This window comes from Pieris brassicae, chromosome Z (assembly GCF_905147105.1).
Source record: "Pieris brassicae chromosome Z, ilPieBrab1.1, whole genome shotgun sequence".
Classification (NCBI taxonomy): domain Eukaryota; kingdom Metazoa; phylum Arthropoda; class Insecta; order Lepidoptera; family Pieridae; genus Pieris; species Pieris brassicae.
In genome coordinates this window covers 10,979,597-11,003,093 of record NC_059680.1, presented here as the reverse complement: position 1 = coordinate 11,003,093, position 23,497 = coordinate 10,979,597, and the positions used below count along the sequence as shown (strand labels likewise).

The 23,497-nt window shown below is 32.5% G+C and overlaps 2 protein-coding genes across 6 annotated transcripts; one reads left to right on the top strand and one right to left on the bottom strand.

The window, feature by feature from the left end:
• Positions 1–308: 308 nt before the first annotated feature.
• On the top strand, positions 309–14,213 carry LOC123718588 (endoplasmic reticulum mannosyl-oligosaccharide 1,2-alpha-mannosidase). Of its 3 annotated transcripts, XM_045675231.1 has the most exons (14): positions 309–605; positions 689–882; positions 1,126–1,311; positions 2,406–2,525; positions 2,765–2,882; positions 3,575–3,760; positions 4,324–4,472; positions 6,003–6,191; positions 6,698–6,885; positions 7,718–7,826; positions 8,351–8,545; positions 9,293–9,436; positions 10,681–10,826; positions 11,181–14,213. In XM_045675231.1, the coding sequence occupies exons 3-14, from the start codon at positions 1,171–1,173 to the stop codon at positions 11,248–11,250; spliced, it is 1,755 nt and encodes a 584-aa protein (XP_045531187.1). In that variant the 5' UTR covers positions 309–605; positions 689–882; positions 1,126–1,170; the 3' UTR covers positions 11,251–14,213. The 3 variants fall into 3 exon arrangements, with proteins under 3 accessions (XP_045531187.1, XP_045531188.1, XP_045531186.1); XM_045675232.1 differs by lacking the exon at positions 689–882 and having other exon boundaries at positions 8,366–8,545; XM_045675230.1 differs by lacking the exon at positions 689–882.
• A 365-nt stretch (positions 14,214–14,578) lies between these two features.
• Positions 14,579–22,667, bottom strand: LOC123718762. 3 transcript variants are annotated; one of them, XM_045675537.1, is made up of 4 exons: positions 22,457–22,667; positions 20,549–20,876; positions 18,375–18,540; positions 14,579–17,030 (listed from the first exon to the last, which is right to left on the bottom strand). In XM_045675537.1, the coding sequence occupies exons 2-4, from the start codon at positions 20,836–20,838 to the stop codon at positions 16,818–16,820; spliced, it is 669 nt and encodes a 222-aa protein (XP_045531493.1). In that variant the 5' UTR covers positions 20,839–20,876; positions 22,457–22,667; the 3' UTR covers positions 14,579–16,817. The 3 variants fall into 3 exon arrangements, with proteins under 3 accessions (XP_045531493.1, XP_045531496.1, XP_045531495.1); XM_045675540.1 differs by lacking the exon at positions 22,457–22,667 and adding an exon at positions 18,795–18,953 and having other exon boundaries at positions 20,549–20,676; XM_045675539.1 differs by lacking the exons at positions 20,549–20,876; positions 22,457–22,667 and adding exons at positions 18,795–18,953; positions 20,057–20,502.
• Between the last annotated feature and the right edge of the window lie 830 nt (positions 22,668–23,497).

Genomic DNA, 23,497 nt, shown 5'->3' with positions numbered 1-23,497 from the left:
CCTAAGGCGAATATTATAGAATATTGAAGTAGTGGATATATACATTTTTAGTTAAGAATAGTGATTAATATGATATTGTAATCAAAAGTCCCTTTTAAATATTTGTGATTCGAAAACGTGGTCAATTTCAAACGATAATCTTTATTGACCACAGTTACTGACATTAATTGTCACTTATCAGTTACGCACTTCAAACCGAAGACATTGACAGTATTATAATACAGGCTGTCTAACTTTAAAAGTAAAACACGATTGGTAACTGACATTTCGGTTTGTTGATTAAATTTTAATCTTTGATAGACGATGTTGACGTGTTTACGATATCTGCCGGATCTGATTTAACCACAAAGCCTCGAATTTTTGTACAATATATATTATAATGGTTTAAAAATAACTGTAATATTCTCACGTAACGTGGCCTTATAAAAAAATATTTCTTAAGTGATTATATATTGCAACATGATTTACTTCATGGATGTGATTAACGTATAATATTTGATTAAAAGTGTCAGAAAAAAAACTGTTTAAAACTTAAAAACATAATGCGTTTCACTTTAGTGTAACGTGGATATGTATTGTTTTTAACGCAAACGTCGCAGCACACTGTAAGTACTTAGTATCTCACTAATGTACCTATATATCGATCGATTACTCTATGCTGACCCTTACCTGTCATTGATTTTCCCAGTCTGACCTAGATAAGGTCCTGAGCTATATCCAGGACCTGAATTGATTTAATTGCATCTCGGTTGCATGCAGGAATGGGCGTGTAGTGTGCTTTAAAATTGCTATATTAACAAATCATTCTGTATTGTTCAGTGTGAAACCACTTGTTGATTTGTCTTCAATATTTTACAAACTATAGAAGATTTTAAGCAACAGGTAGCAATGTTTTATTATTATTCTGACTTTAAAATTAAACTATTATGCTTTAATGATTGGCAATCAAATTGTTTCTAATACTTTATGCCTTCTTTTACTGAGGTCCAAACCAATATTTTAAGAAATGGGAGAAATTTTATTTTACTATTTATAAGGAATCAAATATGGTTTGCAATTTAAAAAAAAAAGTTAATCTGTAGCTAATAATATAATTTTTTGCTTTAGTTAATTACCTTTTTTCAGGACACTTTTCTCATCGTTCTATAAATAGTATGGAATAAACTGACCATGACGTCAACCAAGACAGACACATATATAAACTTCTGTGATGACATCACAAACCAGCAGCGACCTCCACACCGATTTTTTCATGAGTCTACTGATAGCTCATTGTATATTGAACCCATAGCTACAAGAAATTTTTTTAGGGTAAGTGTCAATATTATAATTGACTAATACTTTGAAAGAATGATCTACAATTATTATTATTAAAATAACTTTTCATATATTGGCAGAGCGAATTCACAAAAGCAACATTGTACTATTGTTATTTTGTATAACATAGAATGAAATTGTCGTAATTGTAGTCATACTTATTGTGTATTTAATTATATTATAAGTTTCCTTGTACATTATATTTTTATTTTTTGCATAACATAATGGTTGTAAACTAGAGCCTGTGTGGAAAAAGGCGTGGCAGTTATGAAATGTAATACCATTCCTTTTGTTCATTCACAAAGTTTTAAATGCTTTTAATTATTTTATTTACAGTATTAATATGGTTATTATAATTATGTAACAGTGCTGCACAAACAAAATACCATCATGCTTCTCTTTCCACACTATAAGAATATGAATATTGTATTTTCAAAACTACACATAAACAACGACATGAGCTTGTGTTAGTTTATAAAGGTTGTGTCATGTTATATGAAACTGACCTATTATAATGTTAATGTCCCTCGTGGCACTCGGTGAAGTAACAATAAGCAATGTAATGCATCAAATTGTTTCTGAGTGGTTTATAAAAGATGATTCAGTGTTTCTTTGTTCTCAAGAAAAAAATATCAAGAAAAATTACCTTAATATAGCCAATAGTGTATAATAAATATTACTAAAAGTATTATAAAGGTTTCAGTTGTTTATTAAACTTGAGAAGTAAACTGAGATTAATAATCATAAAGTACATTGTACTGTCTCAACTATGGATTGTATTCGGCTTGGCATAAAAATATTATTAAAAAACATAGTTTTTATTATTATTATAATCTGTCTATGTTAAAAATTTGCAGCGAGAATTCTCGCTAATCAATTGCTAACTGACATTTGTGTAAATTAAATTGACAGTTGTGTAATATTAATAATGTTCCGCTTAGCTTCCTTTATTATTTTGATACCTAGAACCTTATCCTAACAATAATAAACAACAAATAAATAATATGCAAAATTGTTCCAAGTGTTTTATATGCGTTGCAAGGGAAATAAAGATTCATTTATATATACATGGATTATTTTCATTTCAGAAATGGAATCAGCTCTCTCGATTACAAAGGACATTAGTGTTGGGCTTACTTATACTATTAGCTATATTTTGCTTTGTGTATGGACTGTCATCAGCCATATCTAATGAACATAATTGGACAGTAAGTCTTTAGTACCCTAATAATTAAAAAAAACAAGAACAATTGAAAAATTTGTTATACATATAATTAATTATAGAATATAAAACATGTGTACGACATTTGAATCAAAATGTACGAAATTTAAGAATGTAACATTCCATATAACCAAATAAAAAATATATGTTTAAATTATTATCACTTGTTGATTTTAGCTTGCCAGTATCAACTACACTGCTGTAGCATTTTAAAAACTTTTTCAGGGAAATGCCATAAATTCGTCATTGCTCCTTAAATTGAAGCAATCTGCGCCATCTTCGAAATTGAAGAAGGAAGTACTCTTATTTGAGACTGATTTTAACCAAAGGCCTATATTCACAGGTATTATAAAATAACATTAAGCAAATAAATATCTACTAAAGTGGCGTGGCGGCCTATGTGTACTAATTTAATTTATATTTGCATATGCGACGTTTTATTTCATAAAATTGTATTTTAAATTTCATATCAAGACTGTCGAACTATAATGTAGTAATAGTGTTGTGAGGGCCCACGTTCTTTAAACCACTTATAATAAGACCACCCAAGAAAGTTTATAAACCATAATTGTGGCGTACCTACTATGGCGTATTAACTAGCTGTGCCCTACGGATTAACACCTGTTGTAGATATGTATTATAGAGCGAGAATAGATTTTTAAACTCGGGACTCGTTCGTGGATATAACAAGTTTCTCATAAATTAAATTCATACCGATGTTGGGTGAATATTATGACGCCATGTTTCTACGCGTTAAATATCATTCTTAAATTACACAAATACACATTGATTTAATATTAGAATCAAAAACAGTATCCGACGATATTAAACGAAAAATAGATTACAATCAAACTGTATAAAAATCAATATATATTATTTTATAAATTAATGATTATTTATAAATATTTTGCAAAATAATACTTTTTAAAGCCACGTTTTATACAGATAGAATCAATAACACTTTATTTTTATACTGTCAACACTATTGTGGCCAGCGAAGTGGATCAATTACATTGAATCTAATTTTATTTCTAGGACCGGCGAATGCAAAACAATACGCCGTCGTACAAAGCTTCAAACATGCTTGGAAAGGATACAAGGAGCACGCTTGGGGCCATGATAATTTGAAACCTGTGTCGGGCACTTCCTTTGATTGGTTTTCTTTGGGATTAACTATAGTCGATGGACTTGATACAGCATTTATTATGGGACTCACTGAAGGTAGACCTGACTTCTATTGAATTAACATTTATTTTAAAAAATGGTTTTTTTTTATGCAAGTTAGGGGCAGGAGTGTGATGTGTGAGCTCTTGGATACACTGCCGGAAGCAAACTCAAACTCATAATAACTTTATTCAGGGAAATAAGTACATATGAACGTCAACAGAAAAGATGATAATTGATTCTGAATTTACATTTACTACCAGTTTGAAAGTCAAGGGCGTAGAGCGGGCATGAGGAACTGGCAAGATACTCTCCACGTCTTTTTTTAAATCTTTCTCGGCCTATGAATTAACTGACTCTTAAAAACATAGACATAAAAATATACAACATACGGTCTGAAGTAAAACAAAAACTAATAAAAGTTGTCGGACTTCAATTTTATTACAGTATTTTTGACTATGGTCCCAGAATTAAACGCAATAAAAAAATGCTCTTCGTAGTCATTTTGATTGGTTTGGCAATTATCAAAACCCTATACATTTTTCCCGTTAATGAGACTGAGGCTTTCTCGTTACTGTACTTTAGTCTCTAAGGAAATAACCTCATTTGTTTATTTGCAGAGTTTGAAGAGGGGCGTGAATGGATAAAAAATGAGTTGGAATTCACAAAAAATAAGGATGTTAATTTCTTTGAAGTTACGATACGGGTGTTGGGCGCTCTATTAACAAACTATCATTTCTCTGGTGATGATATGTTCCTTGAAAAAGCTGTAAGTATTTAATATGATGACGTAGAAACATCTCATGTTACTTATCGATTCCCGGTGTTTGTAATTATTTCCTTTTTAAAGTTTCTCTTAACTCCGTTCAGTCACCCATGTAAATTTCTTAGTGCGGGCTACACATCAACAAAACACCTCGTCAACGTAACACTAGTCAGAGAAAAAAGTCAGTCAGTTAAAATATATAAAATTACAAAGGATTAGTCAACATTAAATGTATAAAAACAATAGATTAACTGTGCATGAAAAAACCAACATGAATTACAAAAATCCCGATTTAGCAGGAATATAATATGTGGAATGTGCCATCTGTTGATTTTTTTTCGGACCGCTCATACGATTATAGGAAGGGCGTTCTGTTTAGTATCTATGGTATATTTTGTAATATTCCATCTTTTTTTGTAATTTTGATCTTGCGATCTTTGCTTGACGCGGGGACTGTGGGGCTGGGTCTACACACAAATCCCTCTGCTATTCAGAGGGGTAGCGAGACCCGACCCACTAAAAACACCTCAGCCCTTCACACGCCCTTAAGATGGGCCCTCGGGGTTCGCCAGGCATTCTACCCAAGGAAAAGGGAATGTTGAATTACTGACCACTTGTAATTTCCATCCTCGGCCTAGAACGTATTGCTACATTCTAAACCTATACAGTCTCCTTTCTATAGTTCGATGTCCACTGCAAACTATAGAAGTTCGACCGTGCCCTCTATGTACGGTTTAAGCACTCGCCCGGTACCGTACAACCCTACCAAAGGCCGAGCACAAATTTAAAACTTGCACTTGAACCGGGAATCGAACCCAGTACCCCTCACCACAGCAGAAAAAGCAATGTTGTATTTCTGACCACTTGTAATTTCCATCCTCGGCCTAGAACGTATTGCTACATTCTAAACCTATACAGTCTCCTTTCTATAGTTCGATGTCCACTGCAAACTATAGAAGTTCGACCGTGCCCTCTATGTACGGTTTAAGCACTCGCCCGGTACCGTACAACCCTACCAAAGGCCGAGCACAAATTTAAAACTTGCACTTGAACCGGGAATCGAACCCAGTACCCCTCACCACAGCAGAAAAAGCAATGTTGTATTTCTGACCACTTGTAATTTCCATCCTCGGCCTAGAACGTATTGCTACATTCTAAACCTATACAGTCTCCTTTCTATAGTTCGATGCCCACTGCAAACTATAGAAGTTCGACCGTGCCCTCTATGTACGGTTTAAGCACTCGCCCGGTACCGTACAACCCTACCAAAGGCCGCGAACAAATTTAAATTAAATTAAAACTTGAATTTGTTGCACTATTTGTTTAAGCCAATTTAGCTCTTGTTATTCTTATGAGCTTTTAACTATTATTATTGCTATTAACTTAATAGTATTGCTTTACGAATTCAACGTTATAATCGGTAGGTTGAATAGTAAAATAGCCAGAGGTAACTGTTGGAAAAATTAAATTTTTATTTTCTTCTAATTATCAATTATGAGCTGTGGTTGTGAGATATTATTAATAATTTTACAGAAAGATCTTGGCGAGCGTCTTATGGCAGCGTTCGCATCACCATCTGGCATTCCTTACTCGGACGTGAATCTAGGAGCACGTACGGCCCATGTCCCGGAATGGTCTCACCACAGTTCAACATCTGAGATCAGCACTGTTCAACTGGAATTTCGAGAACTTTCAAGGGCATCTGATAACCCTGCTTTTGAGGTATAACATAACTGGATATAGTATTGTCTTTTGTTGACATAGCTGTTAAAATTTTAAGAAAAACACTTATTGAACGGATTGAAGTTATGTATTATTAAAAACTTATAACTATTCACATAATTCTAAATTTTAAATTTATTTTACTTTTTTTTCCGCCGTTTCGCGTGCTTTATAGCGTGCGTGGTCACGGTGACTGAAGACAAAAGATGTTAAATGTCAAAAGTATCACAGCTGCAGAGAAAGTTGTTTTATCTATATTTATTGCCCCGAAGTTGGTATCGACTAAAAGATGTCGGGTTTTTGCAAAAATGACTCACGGTGTCACACTCACTATTTTCGCGGATTGTTTGTCTTGTGGTTTTAACTAACTTTAATAACTGGATATCTTTGATTAAATTCTTAAATTACTTTTTGAGCAAGCGTTTTGTAGATTTTCTTATTAATTTCATTGATTATCTTGGTGTTTTCTGCTTGGACTATAAATACATACATAATATAAATTATAGGACGCAGCTGCGGCAGTGTCCGAGAAACTTCACCAATTGCCGAAGAAACATGGTCTGGTACCAATATTCATCAATCCCAATACGGGTCAATTTGTGCCTCACGCAACGATCACGCTCGGCGCACGCGGTGACAGTTATTATGAATATTTGCTCAAACAATGGATACAGACCGGAAGGACAATGAATTAGTGAGTATTTTTGGAAATTTAAACAATAAAATTTATAAATAAATGTATTAAATATTTTTGGAATTATTATGTTTCTCAGACATCGTGTAAGAGTCTAATGAACAAGAAATTTTTGAAATCAGTATGGTTCCCAATATACAAAAACATCTATATATATATATATAAAATTCTCGTCTCACAATGTTCGTTCCCATACTCCTCCGAAACGGCTCGACCGATGCTTATGATTTTTTTAATGCATATTCAGTTATTCTGAGAATTGGCTACTATCTATCTTTCAAACCCCTAAGTGATAAGGGGTTTACACCCCATTTTTTTTTATTTTTTTAGACAATTTCTTTTTGTTTCTATTGTTTTATGATACAGCATACAAAAATGCATACAACCCTTAATTTTCACCCCTCTACGATCTACCCCTATTGTTATTATAATGGATTGGTTATATTTATATAACTAAAAAAAATGTTTCCTGGAAATAATGTACATGGCAAAACGATGCGACGTATGCCTGGTCAGCTAGTAATTATATTATACAGACCGAGGATCCTTCCTTTATCCCAGAGGAAGTGCATAACATACTTTATACACAATAAATATATTCTCTTTTATTATTAGGTACACGTGAATTTGTTACATCCATTACCATCCATGAATTTGTCTCTTTCTGGCATATTATGTTTACGCTATGATAGAAAGAGACGGACGAGTACTTTAACTAAGATTTTGTAAATGATTTTATATGTGGCATCCCGTAGATTCGAAATCGTATGATCACAAACAGATACAAATATCTGAAGAAACTTACGCCAGTGTTTTTTTTTTAACTATACAGTTTGCGAGACGATTACTTGACTGCGATAGAGGGTGTGCGTGAGTTCCTTGCACGTAGATCTGTGCCAAATAAAAGGCTGTTTATTGGCGAATTAACAACAGGCTCAGAGGTAATATAAAGTCCTTATTAAACTTTTTCCCAGTCCGATTAGGTTGACCCGGGATATGAAAATACATTTATATGTCTAAACTGTCTTCTTTAATTTATATCGGCCTTACCGTTATGGTACCCTTGCACTTCAGTAGAGCAGTGTTGGACTAGTGGCTTCAACGTGCGACTTTCATCCCTGAGGTCGTAAGTTCGATCCCCAGCTGTGCACCAATGGATTGTCTTTCTATGTGCTCATTTAAAACTCGCTCGAACGGTGAAGGAAAACATCGTGAGGAAACCGGCTTGCCTTAGACCCAAAAGTCGACGGTGTGCCTAAGGCACAGAAGGCTGATCACCTACTTGCCTATTAGATTACCAAATGATCATGAAACAGATACAGAAATCTGAGGCCCAGACCTCTAAAATGGTTGTAGATACCATTGATATTTTTTAACCCCCTTCAGTACCCTTGCAGCTAATTGATGACTGTTTGTTGTATTTGAAAAGGATAATTATTAAAAGAAACGTCATGATTCAAAATAGACTATGAATACGCAGGCTTTTTACCCGAAAATGGACCATTTGACCTGTTTCCTGCCTGGCACGTTGGCACTAGGCCATGCTAATGGACTACCGGATTGGCACTTGGAGATGGCAGAGGAACTTATACACACATGTTACTTGACCTATGCAGCTCATCCAACCTTCATGGCTCCAGAAATTACGCATTTTAATATTGTAAGTTTTTTTTTAATAGAGTTAGGGTGCAACTACCGCCAGATGGCGCATGCGTGAACCGATATAAGCCATTGCCAGAAAGCTCGCACGTCCGTTGCCGGCATATTTAGTACGCTTTATTGAATGTTAATACAAATACTTTACGACCTATTTTCTACCTACCGAATAACAAATAAACCTAACAAATAATTTAAATATTTACAGTCACTTAGGGAGTGTTCAAGTATTACGTAACGAATGGGGGGGGGGTGTCCCTCTTGTAAAACGAGAATTGAATTACGCGTTATTGTTAATATTCCACCTTCCAGTACTTTACACCACATAATGGTAAGAATTAGGTATAAAGAGTCACTGGGGTTGGTCACGAAACGTTTTACAAATACATACAGATACGTTACGGCGCGTTTTATGGGGGGGGGGGGGTCAAGAATCTCCAATCGTAATACGTCAACGCTCATGTAGTATTACGCTTCCATATCATGATCGGGAACAAACGCGTAGGCAATAGGCGTGTTCTCTATTAATTATTATTTCATATGGGGTATGCAGAAGAAGCTTGTTCTATAATAAATAGTTCTTAGACAATTTTATATTTAGTTAAGTTAATATCAAAACGACTTACTAAAATTAAAAGAATCTTTGAAGTAAAAATACTAGGGTTGCAGTAATGCGGAAAATGTGTTATAATAATGACGGGAGTTCCAAACCCTGATAAAAAATAAATAACAAAATGAATTTTCTTACCAGGGTAGCAGTAGTACCGAAGATATGTTCACAAAGTTGGCGGATGCACACAGTCTTTTGCGGCCCGAATTTGTCGAGAGTTTGTATGTGATGTACCAATTAACTGGCAACACTACGTACCAGGATTGGGGCTGGCAAGTTTATATGGTATGTTTGTAACGAAATAACGTTGATAACCACAATTTTATCAATGTTCCTCAAGAAATTTCAAATCATTTATTCATATAGGTAACACTATCTATGTACACTTATGAACGTCAAGAAAGAAGTATATGAACTGCTTCTAATTTTACAATTTACTGCCAGTTTTCAAAGGCGTAGAACGGAAGAAAATAACTGGCAATAAACTCTCCGTCACTCCTTTTAATCCTTAAATTTTTGTTATATCACAAGAAATAAATTAAAAACAAAGATTTGTCCCCTATCAGCAGCAGGCATGGTGAAATATGCCGCAAATATGAGCGCGTACTTACATTCTCGTGGGAACAATATATATATATATATATACAATTCACTTAAATCATTTTAATGTTAAAATAATATAAAGGGTTTTTAGTTAATCCGTTTCAAACATACACAAAAATCTTTTTTATAATAATATGTATTTAAGTTCTAACACGCTTCAAAATATGACGTACAAATAGCTGTTAGATCGTAAATAATGGGAAACATAAAATCAAGAACTAAGTTATACTATTAATAGTCTGTTCATTTTGTTCTACGCCCTTGATTATGAAATCTAGTATTTGTCCGGTCGATTTTGATATAGGGTCAGTTTGATTAATGATACAGAAACAGGGTGACGTGTCCGCAACTCCACATTATTGCACATTAAAATTGTATTATGGGTTGCCTGTAAGAAACTGCTTTTAGTTGTAAGTCCGGCCATTTATATGCTTTGCTCTCATTTATTTTTCTCCTATATCATGTAAAGTGTTAGTATTATTAGAACAAAAGTTAAAACTGTGATTTGAAATTATTTGACTGGACTATACATGCAATTTAATAGATAACAATTGATCTCTATCAGTTTTAGCTCCATATCCTTAAAGTGAATGACACCAACGTATGTGAATCGAATTCGATAACTTTGAAAAAGTACTTAGAGGTACTTTTATAAGAGAAAACTAAAATATAACAAAAAATATCACATTTGAAATATTCCTTCCCAATTTAGATAAACTTTCCTAGTGTTTAAATAAGACTTGGAATTAGACGCGTGATTGTAGCGTACAGTTGTTTTTTTACAGAATGGTTTATTAGTGAAAATTAATAGTAAAATTACCTATTATTATTACAATATTTAATCGGAATTGATATAGGTCAAATGTGATTTATGATATTGGGCATCCAATAGTCATTGAAGAGCACAATAAATATAATTATTTCAGGGTATTGAAAAGTACGCGCGGGTCCCTCGTGGTTACACGTCTCTTACCAACGTGAAGACCGAGAAACCTTCACCCAAAGACATGATGGAGTCGTTCTTCATTTCGGAGACTTTGAAATACCTATATCTTCTCTTCAGCGATGATAGGTAAGAGCCACAATTCTTAAGACTGACTCTGCACTATTGAATTCATACTTGGCAGCTTATCAGAATTTCTTTGGGTTTGTTACTATACTCGTTTACCATTGTAAATTTCCATTTCCTTCATCAGGGTATCAGAGGAAAGGATTCGAGTGAAATCGCGGTTTTAAATTCTATACATTATTTTTTGTGGGTGTTCTTAGGTGTCCTTTGAAGTCAAGTGATTATCATCAGAAATTAAGCATAAAACAAATATTCTTATTCATTTTTTAAGGTTTTAACACTCATCAACTTGTCGTTGACAGATGACATTTTGATTTTGACGTGAGCTTTATATTAATATTGTATATATTGTTTCAGATACATGATCGATCTTAGCAAATATGTATTCAACAGTGAGGCACACCCGCTTCCAATACATAATAACTAATTCAACAATTAAAATACAATAAATAGCCCAGTTTCTGGAACGAGTATAATTGTATAATTGAAATACGAGTCATAAATGCAACGAGTCGTTATTTAGCGTATTTAATGGTTTTCTAAACACACCACAATGTGTTGAATTTGTTTGATTTCAAATTGACAGTTGACAGTAATGTTTTTAGCAACAGTATTTTTACGCACATATTTTTGCGTTCCGTTTCAGTAACTGGGCGTTATACTCTCAAACTAAGATCTAGTTGAACTTGTCATTTTAAAAACTGTTTACCCTAAATAACAAATTTAAAGTAGCGTGTGTAAAACTAAACGTAAGTGTGCTGTCAAAAAATGACAGTTTACGCATTGACGGTTATAGAGAAGTTTGTGGTAAGATTGAATTGAGGGATTTCGCTGTTTTTTTTAGCGCGAACGATATGGAATCTTAAAATACAACATTATAATTATAAACTTCAGAAGCGCAAAGACGTAACTAATGTGAAGTTCGCGCTAAGTGACATTTCATATATTAGTACTTAATGAGCTTGATGTCTGGAAGATGGTATATTGAGATAGGATTTTGGAATTTAGTTAATTTATATTTTTGTATTTATATAACAGTCCTGATATTACATTTTTTATACGTAATTTTCACGTTTAAGGACAATTTAGATATACATAGCTCAAATTAAATACGAGACTTTTTTTTAACTGTATTTTTTTATAATGGAATTAATAATTCTGAACTATTGTTAGAACGTGTTTTGGATTTATACCTAAAATGTAGTCAATTTTTATTTATTCTAAACCAAAAATATATCTAGTTAGGTGTGTGAATTAATGGAGTTTACTTATTTTATATGAATGTATATAAGACAGACATTAAATTCTAGTGCTACAAACTAGGGTTTAAAGGAACCTAATTACAGTTTTTCACCAATGTTTATAAGTTTGTGACACTAGAGTGACAGATTGTGGCATTCTTCGATGACAGTGTAAGGTTTAGTGTAATGACAGTTTACGGTATATTTGAATGACATATGATATACTGGGATGACAGTTATATCAGAATAGAATGCAACTTGTGGCATGCAATTTGGATTTTATGGCCGCAGGCTATTAACTAGGTAAGTAGTCTATAAACATATATTCAATGTGAATACAATATAATCAACCTAATTAAAAGTAATGTAAATTCTTTCCGACATTTTGAAATGTGTCATGTGTGTTCCGAGTCCAATGTCAAAACATTGGTTTCTTTCGCTATCTACAAGAAAGAGACGGAGATATATCACCGTCTCTATCTTAACTTTAATGCTCCAATTAGTTCCTCATACTTGTGCAATTTTCAACCTACTTATGTACTTAGAAAAATTATATTTATTATAATTATAGATAATTTTCTTCACTTGTTGCTTTTATATTAAAGTTTTGCAGTGTGTTCGATATTGACGACATGATTTAGTTGGAACCTTTGTTTGTACCGAAATTTCTAATTAAAAACTGAAACTATTTTTAAGTCACGTCTAGTACTAAGCATTTAAAGGCAAAAACAAATAATTATAATATATTTTACATTTTTTACGAAAAAATAGAAAAAATCACTTTACAACATTCGTTTTTTGTTTAAGTACAATTGTTATTTTAGGAAATGAAAAAACGTTTTACATTTAGGTAATTTTTAGTCAATTTTGTAAATAATTAAGTTACCAAGGAAATATTTTTGAACCTATGTGATTTTTGTCAACCTTTTGTTAAACCTTGTCGCATTTCAGGCTCAAAGGCGAATAACATTCACGCAAGATTTGTTACTTTAATTATCATGAATTATAAACATTTATTAATTATTGCTTAAGGTGTATTTTACAATGAAAATTTAAAGTAACGTTGGTTTTAGATAATGAACATATTATATATATTTTGGGTCAACACAGTATGACAATTTCATGTTATTTTATAAAAAAAAGTTTTATTGAGCACCCAATGGCTACCTTTATTCCTTTATTTACCCTTAAAAAAATGATTGTGTTCTTCATGCGTTACTTGCATTTTAATTGCGATTTGTTTTTGACGTGACATCTAATAAATCAATAAACGTCGACTGCACGCACGAAAAGCATGACTTGTCTAGTTACGCTTGCGCCGCATCTATCTCGTTTCCACTCGAAGTATGTTTGTTATAACGTTGTCACTTTAAACTATCTTTACAGACAATGTTAACCATACGTAGTACAATAAATGTGGCGTATAGGAATGTTTAATTGATAAATTTAAAACTGCGATCTGCTTGCGCGCGCCCTTGACTTCGTCGACAGTTTAAAGTACAGTGTTGGCCTCCAGCGTGGCAATGTCACATTTTAGGTCGAAGGTTCGATCTCTGGCTGTGCACGAAAGGATGCACTATGTGCGCGTAGAACACTCGTGAGTACGGTGAAGCAATCCATCGTAAAACCGACATGTCTAAGACGCAAAAAGTCGATGATCTGGTATAAAGTTCTATATATTCTTTTTTTCTGGTATCAAGTACTATGTAGAAGATAGCCAACTTCGCGTGTGTCACCTTGTAGTGTTACTTATTATTTGTCATTCTTGTCACTTATACTATTCACTCACCTATATATCACAGTTTACAACTTTGTGTAACAGTGAAAATTAGATGCTGGTCTTCATCTTCATTCTAACCAAGTAAATAATAACCATTTTGCATTGTAAATTACACCTTAAGACAGAGACTTAAAGATGAAATCTCAATGTCATCATGGTGGTAGGTTGCAATAGATTATGTACAGGTTAAACTAAAGCTCGGTTGCTATATCTAAGATAGGATTTTCACGAGGCGTACTCTATATTGATTTGTGAAATTTGTACTGGTATTTTACATAGGAACCGGGTGTCATTTAATGTTTGTTGTGTTATTGTTATAAAAATTATGATTTTATTGCATTTACTGTATACTTCTTAATAAATGTCTAAAATAAACTGTGATTTCAATACCCATTAGCGCCTGGTAGATACCGATACCGGTAGGTACCGATGAATCCAGTGGTACTTTTCTCAACGAATAAGTATCGCAATGCCGCAAGGAAATACTGCCTTAAAGTACACGGCTCAGGGACCAAACTTTTAAAATTTGTTTTAATTAAATCTATTTATAACTATTATTCCTATGTAGGTTAAGAATGTTGTATATTTTGTATATTTATTACTTTTACTTCAAGATTTCTGAAGTCGATTAGTAACGTAGTAAGAACGCTCGACTCGTTTTGTGATATAAATAAATAATAAGTGTATCAATAGAATTAAAATAAAACACAAATATATATTATTTTTATTTATTACTACAAAATATCATAAATCTACTACAATACATAAATAACTACAAAATCGTTTGGACGGAAACACTAAAAAGATTACGCCAAACGCTATCATTATCAGAAACATTGGTCAAACATTCTGTGTAGTGTTATTTATATGCAATTTTTTAAAACAGCACCTTCGTCAAGGGAGCGTTCAAGTATTACGTAACGAATTTTGGGAGGGGGGGGGTCCTCTGGTCCACATAATGGTAAGTTTTAGGTATAAAGAGTCACTGGTCACGAAACGTTTTACTATTGGGTACAAACGTTACGGCGCGTTTCATGGGTCAAGAATCTCCAAAAATTGCGCGACTTAATACTTCAAAGCTCCCTAAGACCGTCGCCAGGGGGCAGTAGGGCAGCTGCCCCTCATACAGTCGAAAAACCTACTTATAATCTTATGCTATTGTGTTTATATGTTACTTTTCCTCTGTACATGCCTCAAGCTCCTGCCCTTGACAACCTTCTAGCGGCGTCCTTGAACGCGCGTATTCTTCCTACAGAGTTACCCCTATGTTTTATATTAGCTGTATTCGATTTCGCAACCATGATTGCGCGATGATGACTCGCATACGCTATTCTAAAGTGAAATAGTACCAGCGCTGTTTTCCAATTAAATCAGATTTTTGATATCGTTCTTAAAATGTACTAGCATTTTAACCTGGGTTCCAAACAATAAAACCGAAATGGTTCCACCATATTGCTGCCTCAAATGGAATTGAGTCGTGACGCTTTGAAAATATATTTATTATAGACTTGGAATGTATTGATTGAGCGAAATACTAAATTATTGTCTAAGGCTGCTCACATAATGAAATCAATAAAATTTGTATGTGTCTATGGGTTAAAACTATTTTTACCAAGACCAAAGCCGCGAGTTAATTAAAATAATATTAAATCTTCCGAGCCTGGACTGGGTCTCGGTCACGCAAGCAATTGCGTCCCGGCACCCTCATGAATATTCTAAATTATATAAGAGGTGTAAAAAAGTCCCTACGACACATTGGCAGTAGAATAAAAAAAAACCAGGTATAAACATGTCATACTTTGTTAAAATTTTCAATAGATTTTGTAGTTGATATAAAGGGGTAGAATGCATACACATTGAGAATCAGATATATGCTAATAACACCAATATAGTCATAAATGTTTTCAACAAACCTCTATAAGGAACACTTTGATATTGGCACATTGCTACCCTGCCTCTTAAAACTCAATAATAATATAAAATTACATACTATCAGAAATACATGTAAATATCTTAATAATATTAGTTCGAGTATCTTAATAGATTCACTGGAGTATTGTTCAATATTTTTACCAATTTATACGATGAGTATCATTTAATACTGGATCCAAAGGGCAATCAAAATTATTAAACGTTATATAAAATAATATTAGTTGCCATGGTTACCATGTTTGAGACAGTTTTATATGATTGGGGTGCAAACGGGTATTAACCCATGTTTGTTGCCCTATCCTAAGTCCATGTTTTATTTGTGCGATGAAAATCGATTCGTTTTGAGTTAATTTTAAATCAACTAAAATATACCATTTTGTAATCAAATCCAGTAATATAATAAAATTTCTTAAATAAAATAATAAGATTTACGTAAAGATTCTATAACGCTACATTTTATTAATAAAAGTGGAACCTATTGATACACTATTTCAACGTTTTTATTGTAAAACGTGAACGATAAAGTTACTATGCTCGTTATGTAGAAAATCAACATAACCATGGTTACAAAAACGGTCTTTAGGACCGTTTTTTAATAAATTCCCCCGCATTTATATGACGCTAGCGAATTAATTGTAACATGAAAGAGCGAAAGTACATTATTATTCATCAGATTTTCTATAGTTTATTGTAAATGATAATAATAATCTTCTGATTCTAAATCTTACCTTTATACTGAGGTATTAGCACGAATAATATTGTTTAGATTTTGTACAGAGACTTACGCAGAGCATATACATAACTAAAAGGAAGCACGAATCGTTTCAATATAATATAGTACAAAATGTATGAGTCAATGCTTTGCTGTCAAGATGTTATACTTACGTATACGTATATTTGACGAAACATAAGTGATAAGTTCATTAACCACAAAATATAAACTAGAACTAATATCGTTTTTCATAGGTCCACACTTACCGAGCCCTTTACCCTACGTTATTCCGTACGTACACTTGTAGGTATAAATTTTGGTACCTCAAATCACATAAGTACGCAATCACAACACTGCAATGTGTAGTACAAACATTTTATACCACAACTGTCTTCTTCTTGCGTTGACGGTGTTGATCGGACTTTGCCTGCTGGAGGTGGTCTTAAGAATACACTATCCACATTATCATTGACACTTCCCTTCGACTTTTCCTCAGTCAAGAGATCATTGTCACGAGTGCTGTTGGCGTCCCCAGCTGCGTCCTAAAACCGATATCAAATATAAATTGTACACCGGAAAATTGTGAATTTGCAGGAGGGTAGTCTGTTAAAGTTATTTTAAAAGTTCTTTTAATAATACCGTGTTGGGAATAGGCCGAAAAATTAAGACTTGTGGTAGCGGTTTTGTTGGAGAAAATAACCTAATGAAAACGTCACTTATTAACGCTGCCGTAACAATGAGACATATATGATTCTAGAATAAAATTGTAGAGCTTTGATAAGGCCTTGTCTTATGTGTCCAACATTGATATTATAAAAACTTTATCTAATTACATGTATACAGACTCTGAACACTTAATATTCCTGTTATAATTCAAATAATTAGATACTTTTATTTTTCAATTAAGTAATTATAATTTCTACAATGAAATACCCGTATAATAAATACAAAACATATTTTTTTTATTATTAATCTTATCATAGTTTATGATAATAATGTTGACCCGTTTTGTATTATGTATTCCATGTTTGGCTATGTCTTTAGTGTGTTTATTGGTATATATAATTGAAGTTGTATAAGTACGAAATAAACGTAAGTCTACGTATGTGAAGCGCAACTTAAGACTTTTTTGTTGGCGTTCATTATTTAGTGTAATATTCTATAGGTACCGAATTACCTCTACTACTTAGCCGACCCCAGCCTGATGCTCTTAAGCGAGATTGCAAGTGCTATAGGATAATCTTTCAGTATTAATCTTAAATCTAAATTAATTTAATTAAATAATAATAGTACAGTAAAAAAGTCTAATGTGACTAAAACCCATAGATGGAGGACTTAGGGGCTGGGGTCGGCTAAGTAGTAGAGGTAATTCGGTACCTATAGAATATTACACTAAATAATGAACGCCAACAATAAAGTCTTAAGTTGCGCTTCACATACGTAGACTTACGTTTATTTCGTACTTATACAACTTCAATTATATATACCAATAAACACACTAAAGATATAGCCAAACATGGAATACATAATACAAAACGGGTCAACATTTAGGAACCATAGAAAGGAAAATATCTATAATAAATATCAACTACATTTAACCAAGTAATATCAAATTCGGTTGTGTTGTGTGAGCGTGTGCTCACTATGCTGATACAATGCTATGGATATTCTTAATACTCCTTTAAGCATATTCCGCGAGAGTATAAACAATCTAAATAGTGATCGTTGTAGCTAAAACTTTTAGCATTGTTGGTGTTGTGAGGAACGTTAAACAAAGCATGATTACGAGTCTGGTAGGCAGGAACATGGAAGTGCAATTATTCTAGTGAGCTGTAATTATGCGAGATGATATCATGTAGTAGTTGTGTACAAATACATGTACTCACTTTATCATCTGTGAAAGGTTTTTCCAAATTGTCATCAGTCTCAGTAAATTCTCGATCCAAAGCCGCTGCTGTTGCTACGCCACCCAAAACAACCGGTTCTTTATCCTTGACGGACTCCTCGTCCATCTTTGGAAGGGTATGATGGTTTGACGAATCACCAGACATCCTTTAATTATACATATATAGAGACGACTGAATTTAGTTATTGCAAAATTCTAACATTAAATCAGGATTTTTGTGAAATTGCCAACTGTAAGCCAATTGTGCTTAACAAGCGATGATTTTAATTATTGAATGAATGTTAACCTAAAAAAATTACTGACATAGCGATGTTGTGACAAAATATAGAAATACGAGACTGTTATAAATCAATTTAAACAATAAATAGTTAATGCGGAGTTTCGTCATGAGAAATATTACCTCTTAATATTTCTGTATTCGCTCTCCCCACATAAACTACGCCATGTGTTTATTATTGTTATAAAATTATAATTTTCTTGCATTTCGTAGATTTGAACTAATCAAATACTTAATTAATTTAATATATAGCTAAAAGCGGCTATTTTAAACAGCTTTCATCTGAAGTATAAAACACAATAATTTAATACATATAAATACCTTTAGTGTGTAATTTAGTAAAAATTTCTTCCGTTTTAAGATATTGTTTTGATTTAAAATGTAGACTGAATTTCAAAAATTTGGAAAATATACCACAGATTAGTTAAAATTTTAATTATTTTTACTAGTAATGGGACCCAACTTCTAGTAACCTTTTTACATAATATATGTCACATAGAATTATTTTTGGGTACGGTTTAGGAAGAATTTATAGTAATGAAGAAAGAAATATAAAGTTCTTATTTAAGTCATAGTTAGTTTAAGAATGACATATTTTCCAGTCTCAAAGCGACAAAAATTAGGTTGTAATTAAATAGCAAATATATCTTTAAAATTTGTATTTTTTATAACATACACATATAGATGTATAGCTTCATAGCTGGCCAGCATAACTGGGTATTCTCTATAATACTATACACACATTGGTCACCTACAATTTTATTATATGTATAAATAAATAAGACCTTCACAGTAAGTCAAGAAAAAAGAAATTTTTATACTGATTTTGGTTGTCAATATGTCATCTAATCAAAAGTGAATATTTTATAAAGTATTGGGTTCAAAATACAGCAGCTTAAGAAAATTGTGAATACTTTTTAAAAAGAACTCCATATGTGAGTCTTTGAAAATCAAGTCGCAGATCCACCACAGCATGTGTTAGGCAAATTTGTTTTTTAAGCTTTAGTTATAGTATCATATTTTATGGTTAGATAAAATCACAAATGTTTTCTGCATAAAACTGTTTTTTATATTATATATTATTGAAACATCATTGATAAACCTTCAGGGAATCATCAAGAAAGATTTTGTGAATAATTCAATAATTAGTATTCACTCTCACCCAACTTAGCTTATAGAACAAAATTTAACTTAAAACTATTACTAGTCTCTTGAGACTTTTAAATTTAAAGAAGTTTGTGAATTTAAAATTAAATGCTTTTAATTTTGTATAAAATATAATTAAAATTAAGTATGTTATAATACAAAAAGTATATAAATTTATTGAATTGCATGTATAAAAGGATTAAAAATTGAAATAGTACTACTTTTGTGTATATCCGTACCTTTTAAGCTTCTTTGATCTTCTTAATATAGTTTTAACATTGAACAAAAAGTTTCTTAGTAACTTGTTATGTTTATCCCATGTTATATGGATGGACGGATAATATTATACGGACTCATTTACGCTATCGATCCATAAAAAGATTTTCAAAACGAAAAGGTAAAAGCTTTTTGTTCACTAAACTTTTTGCTGCTGTGTGATTTTGTTTAGTGAAGCTTACAAATTTTTAGTTTTGATTACAAACATCAAAGAGAACAGATAATAAATTAAGTTTTAAATACCATGCACATGGCAAGACGCACAGATAAAAGAATTATTGGAAAGAATATCATAATAGTTCATAGAGACATCTGTCGAAAATTTGGTGCACTAAAGTGTGAATATCAACTGTCCTCTTTTATTATTAAAGTTACTTTTAAAACAACTTCCTCCAGTGTGATATTTTTTAAAAATAAATGACATGTATTTAATATATGTAGGTACAGATACTTACATATTGTACATAGATGGCGCACGTTCTTTATTTTGGTCATTTGGTTTATAGGCGTTGTACACATAATCTTTATGTTTGCTTCGTTTACTAATTGGCAGCCATATTACACCAAAGGATGTTGACGATTTATTCTTTCCAGGAGTGTAAGGTGGTAATAACGCTTTGCTTGAGGTTGATGGAGTTATCGCGGGCAGTTTAGATGAAGTGGTCTTTGGTTTTGAGGAGGGTATAGTCGATTTGCTACTTTTACCGGCATGTTTTGGCGCCAATTTAGTCCCGCTTCTGCCCATGGCTGGTGTTTTATGGTTTTTATGTGCAAGTTTGACAGCTGAAAAAATATTTGAGAAACTAGAGAGAGTTGCATATTTACACATAACTTTACTGTCTACTTCCAAATTAATTGTTAATACTTCATACATTTTGTGAACAATCTGTTGTAGTCAACTTCAGCATAAACATTCATTTAATATTATTATTCCAATAAGATAATCTATATCTGCTGATAAACAATAAGTTGTTTGCATTTCGAGAAGGAAGCATATGGAAGAAGTTATTTTACACATAGGTAATTAGCACATAATTAATATAGTTCATTCAATATAATATGCAACGTATTTAGAACTAACCAATAAACGCTCAAACATACCCGATACTCACTTTCGAATAGTATTATTTTACAATAAAAACGTATGAAACATACACGAATAAAATATCGAAAGATTTGTGCTATTTTACTTTAAATAACTAAGTAAAACACATAGTAATGTCTTTTGTTAAAATAGCTTTTACACATTAAGAAAAACACTTTTTGAACGGATTAAAGCTATGTACCGTGACCACGCACGCTGAATAGCACGCGAAACGTCGGGAAAAAAATTAGAGTTATGTAAATAATTATAAGTTTTTAATAATAAAACATAGCTTTATTCCGTTCAAAAAGTGTTTTTCATAAGTAAAACGCTTTATCCCAACTCGTAACATATTCTTTGGACTTACCAAGTGGCTAACTTGCACTTACATGGAGCCCTTTGATCAATATTTTCTAATTGTAACCCCACCATTTCTGGGGATTCCCTATCAGATTTCTTGTCTGGCCAAGCCAAAATAATAAATCGAAAAATGTCTTATATCACGTGAATAAATAAATGGCAAAATTGATCAATAGAAAATCGCGAATGCTAAAGCAGGAAATTTTTACATAGTTTAAGGATAGGATTTAGAGACGCTAGCGCTGTGTAAGACATACTTTGCCTTAGATTTAGAAAGAAGAATTAGTTTTTTTTTATGAATGGAAAAAGTGATTCACAAGGAAGCTGTATAAAATTATCTTCGTAGTAAATTATAACATGCTATTCTATAGAATAAAATTCGTATACGAATGTATCTATTGAACTTTCCAGGCTCCACAAATTATGTCTACATACATATTTTTACATGTTGCATCGTTGTTTTAAATTGGCAATCTTCTTTTCAACAATGAATTTTTCTATAAAAGTTAGTCATAGTTTAAACTAATTTAAAAAAATGTTAGATTCCAAATGTTTGTCCTCTAAATGTTAAAATTTCAAAATGGTACAAACTTATTCGTGAGTAATTCATTCTTAAGATTCTAAATTTAAGAGTAACTATCGCGTATAGTTATTTCCGGGACTTCATATACTTGAAATAAATAGTCAAAATGTATATAGATCTCAACACTTCGTTGTTGTAGGTATTTAGTAGGTATTATTTCTCGATACTGCTCGCTATCACTATCATTTTGCATACATACATATATACATATAGCACATATCTTACGAATAATTATCTCGCAAAAGGGCAAGTTATAATAATATACATATACCTTATATTATATAACATATTATATTGTCTGACACTTTTACATTCCTTTAAATAACTATAACTTACATTGGTATTAGCAGAATGTATCAGAGATCCATGACATTCTAAGCAACGGTAAAGTCGTGTTTATAGAACGATGTATGTACAACATACGCGACTGCCCGTCGTAACATTCGGCGAAAACTGGTAGACATATGGTACACGTACAAGCCTCAATTATAAACCGTGTTAGCAAACTTTCCTTAATAGTGTTGAAAATAAAGTCGTTTATCCTATACACTAATAACGTCGTGGCTGTCGATTTCGATCAATTTTACGGCTCACGATTCGTACAATATGTTGCGTCATTTTTAACGAACCTAAATGGCCATATGAAGTGGCTTCAAGGGTCAGACATCCTAAGAATGATTTTATGTTGTATTTCGCAATTAATAAATTGCACCAATGATGTTGATGCTCAACTCAGCAAAACCTGTTGCTTGTTTTAGGTCATTTGCGTCAACAGCTTAGTTGGTCACGCTCCGGTTTATGATTATATTGAATGTATTCTCATAGAGCAGCTTTGGGAAATTTTGAATCAATTTTTATATAAATATGTACTTTTATTTTTAATGTGATGATTTTTTCGTATAAAATTTTTGTTTTGTCTGTAATGCCGGATATAGGGAATATATCTTCCCTTCAACTTCAATCTTTTTGTAACCTACACTGAACCTAGGAATAAACATAAAAAACTTACTTATTACCTTCATTATTTTTATGTAACGGGGTCAACGGATACAAGGCCGACCTGATGTGAGGTGATACCGCCCTAAGACACTCATATTGCCAGAGGGTTTGCAATTGCGTAGCTGAAACGAAAGTTGTCATAGGTATAAAATCTGTGCATTGATATGTACGATATCAATAGAGAGAACAACAATTCCGTCAAATTGGGCCGTTTTAAATAAATTACTCATCTCTAGTTTTTTCATAACAGCGTTAACACAAATTGGCGGAAAGGAACAAGCTTATTTTCGTGAAAACGAACCAATTTTATTGGTTTTATGAATGTGATCAAAACAATAGGGCTTGAGATGCTTTGATAGGCTGGATGATAAAATAGAG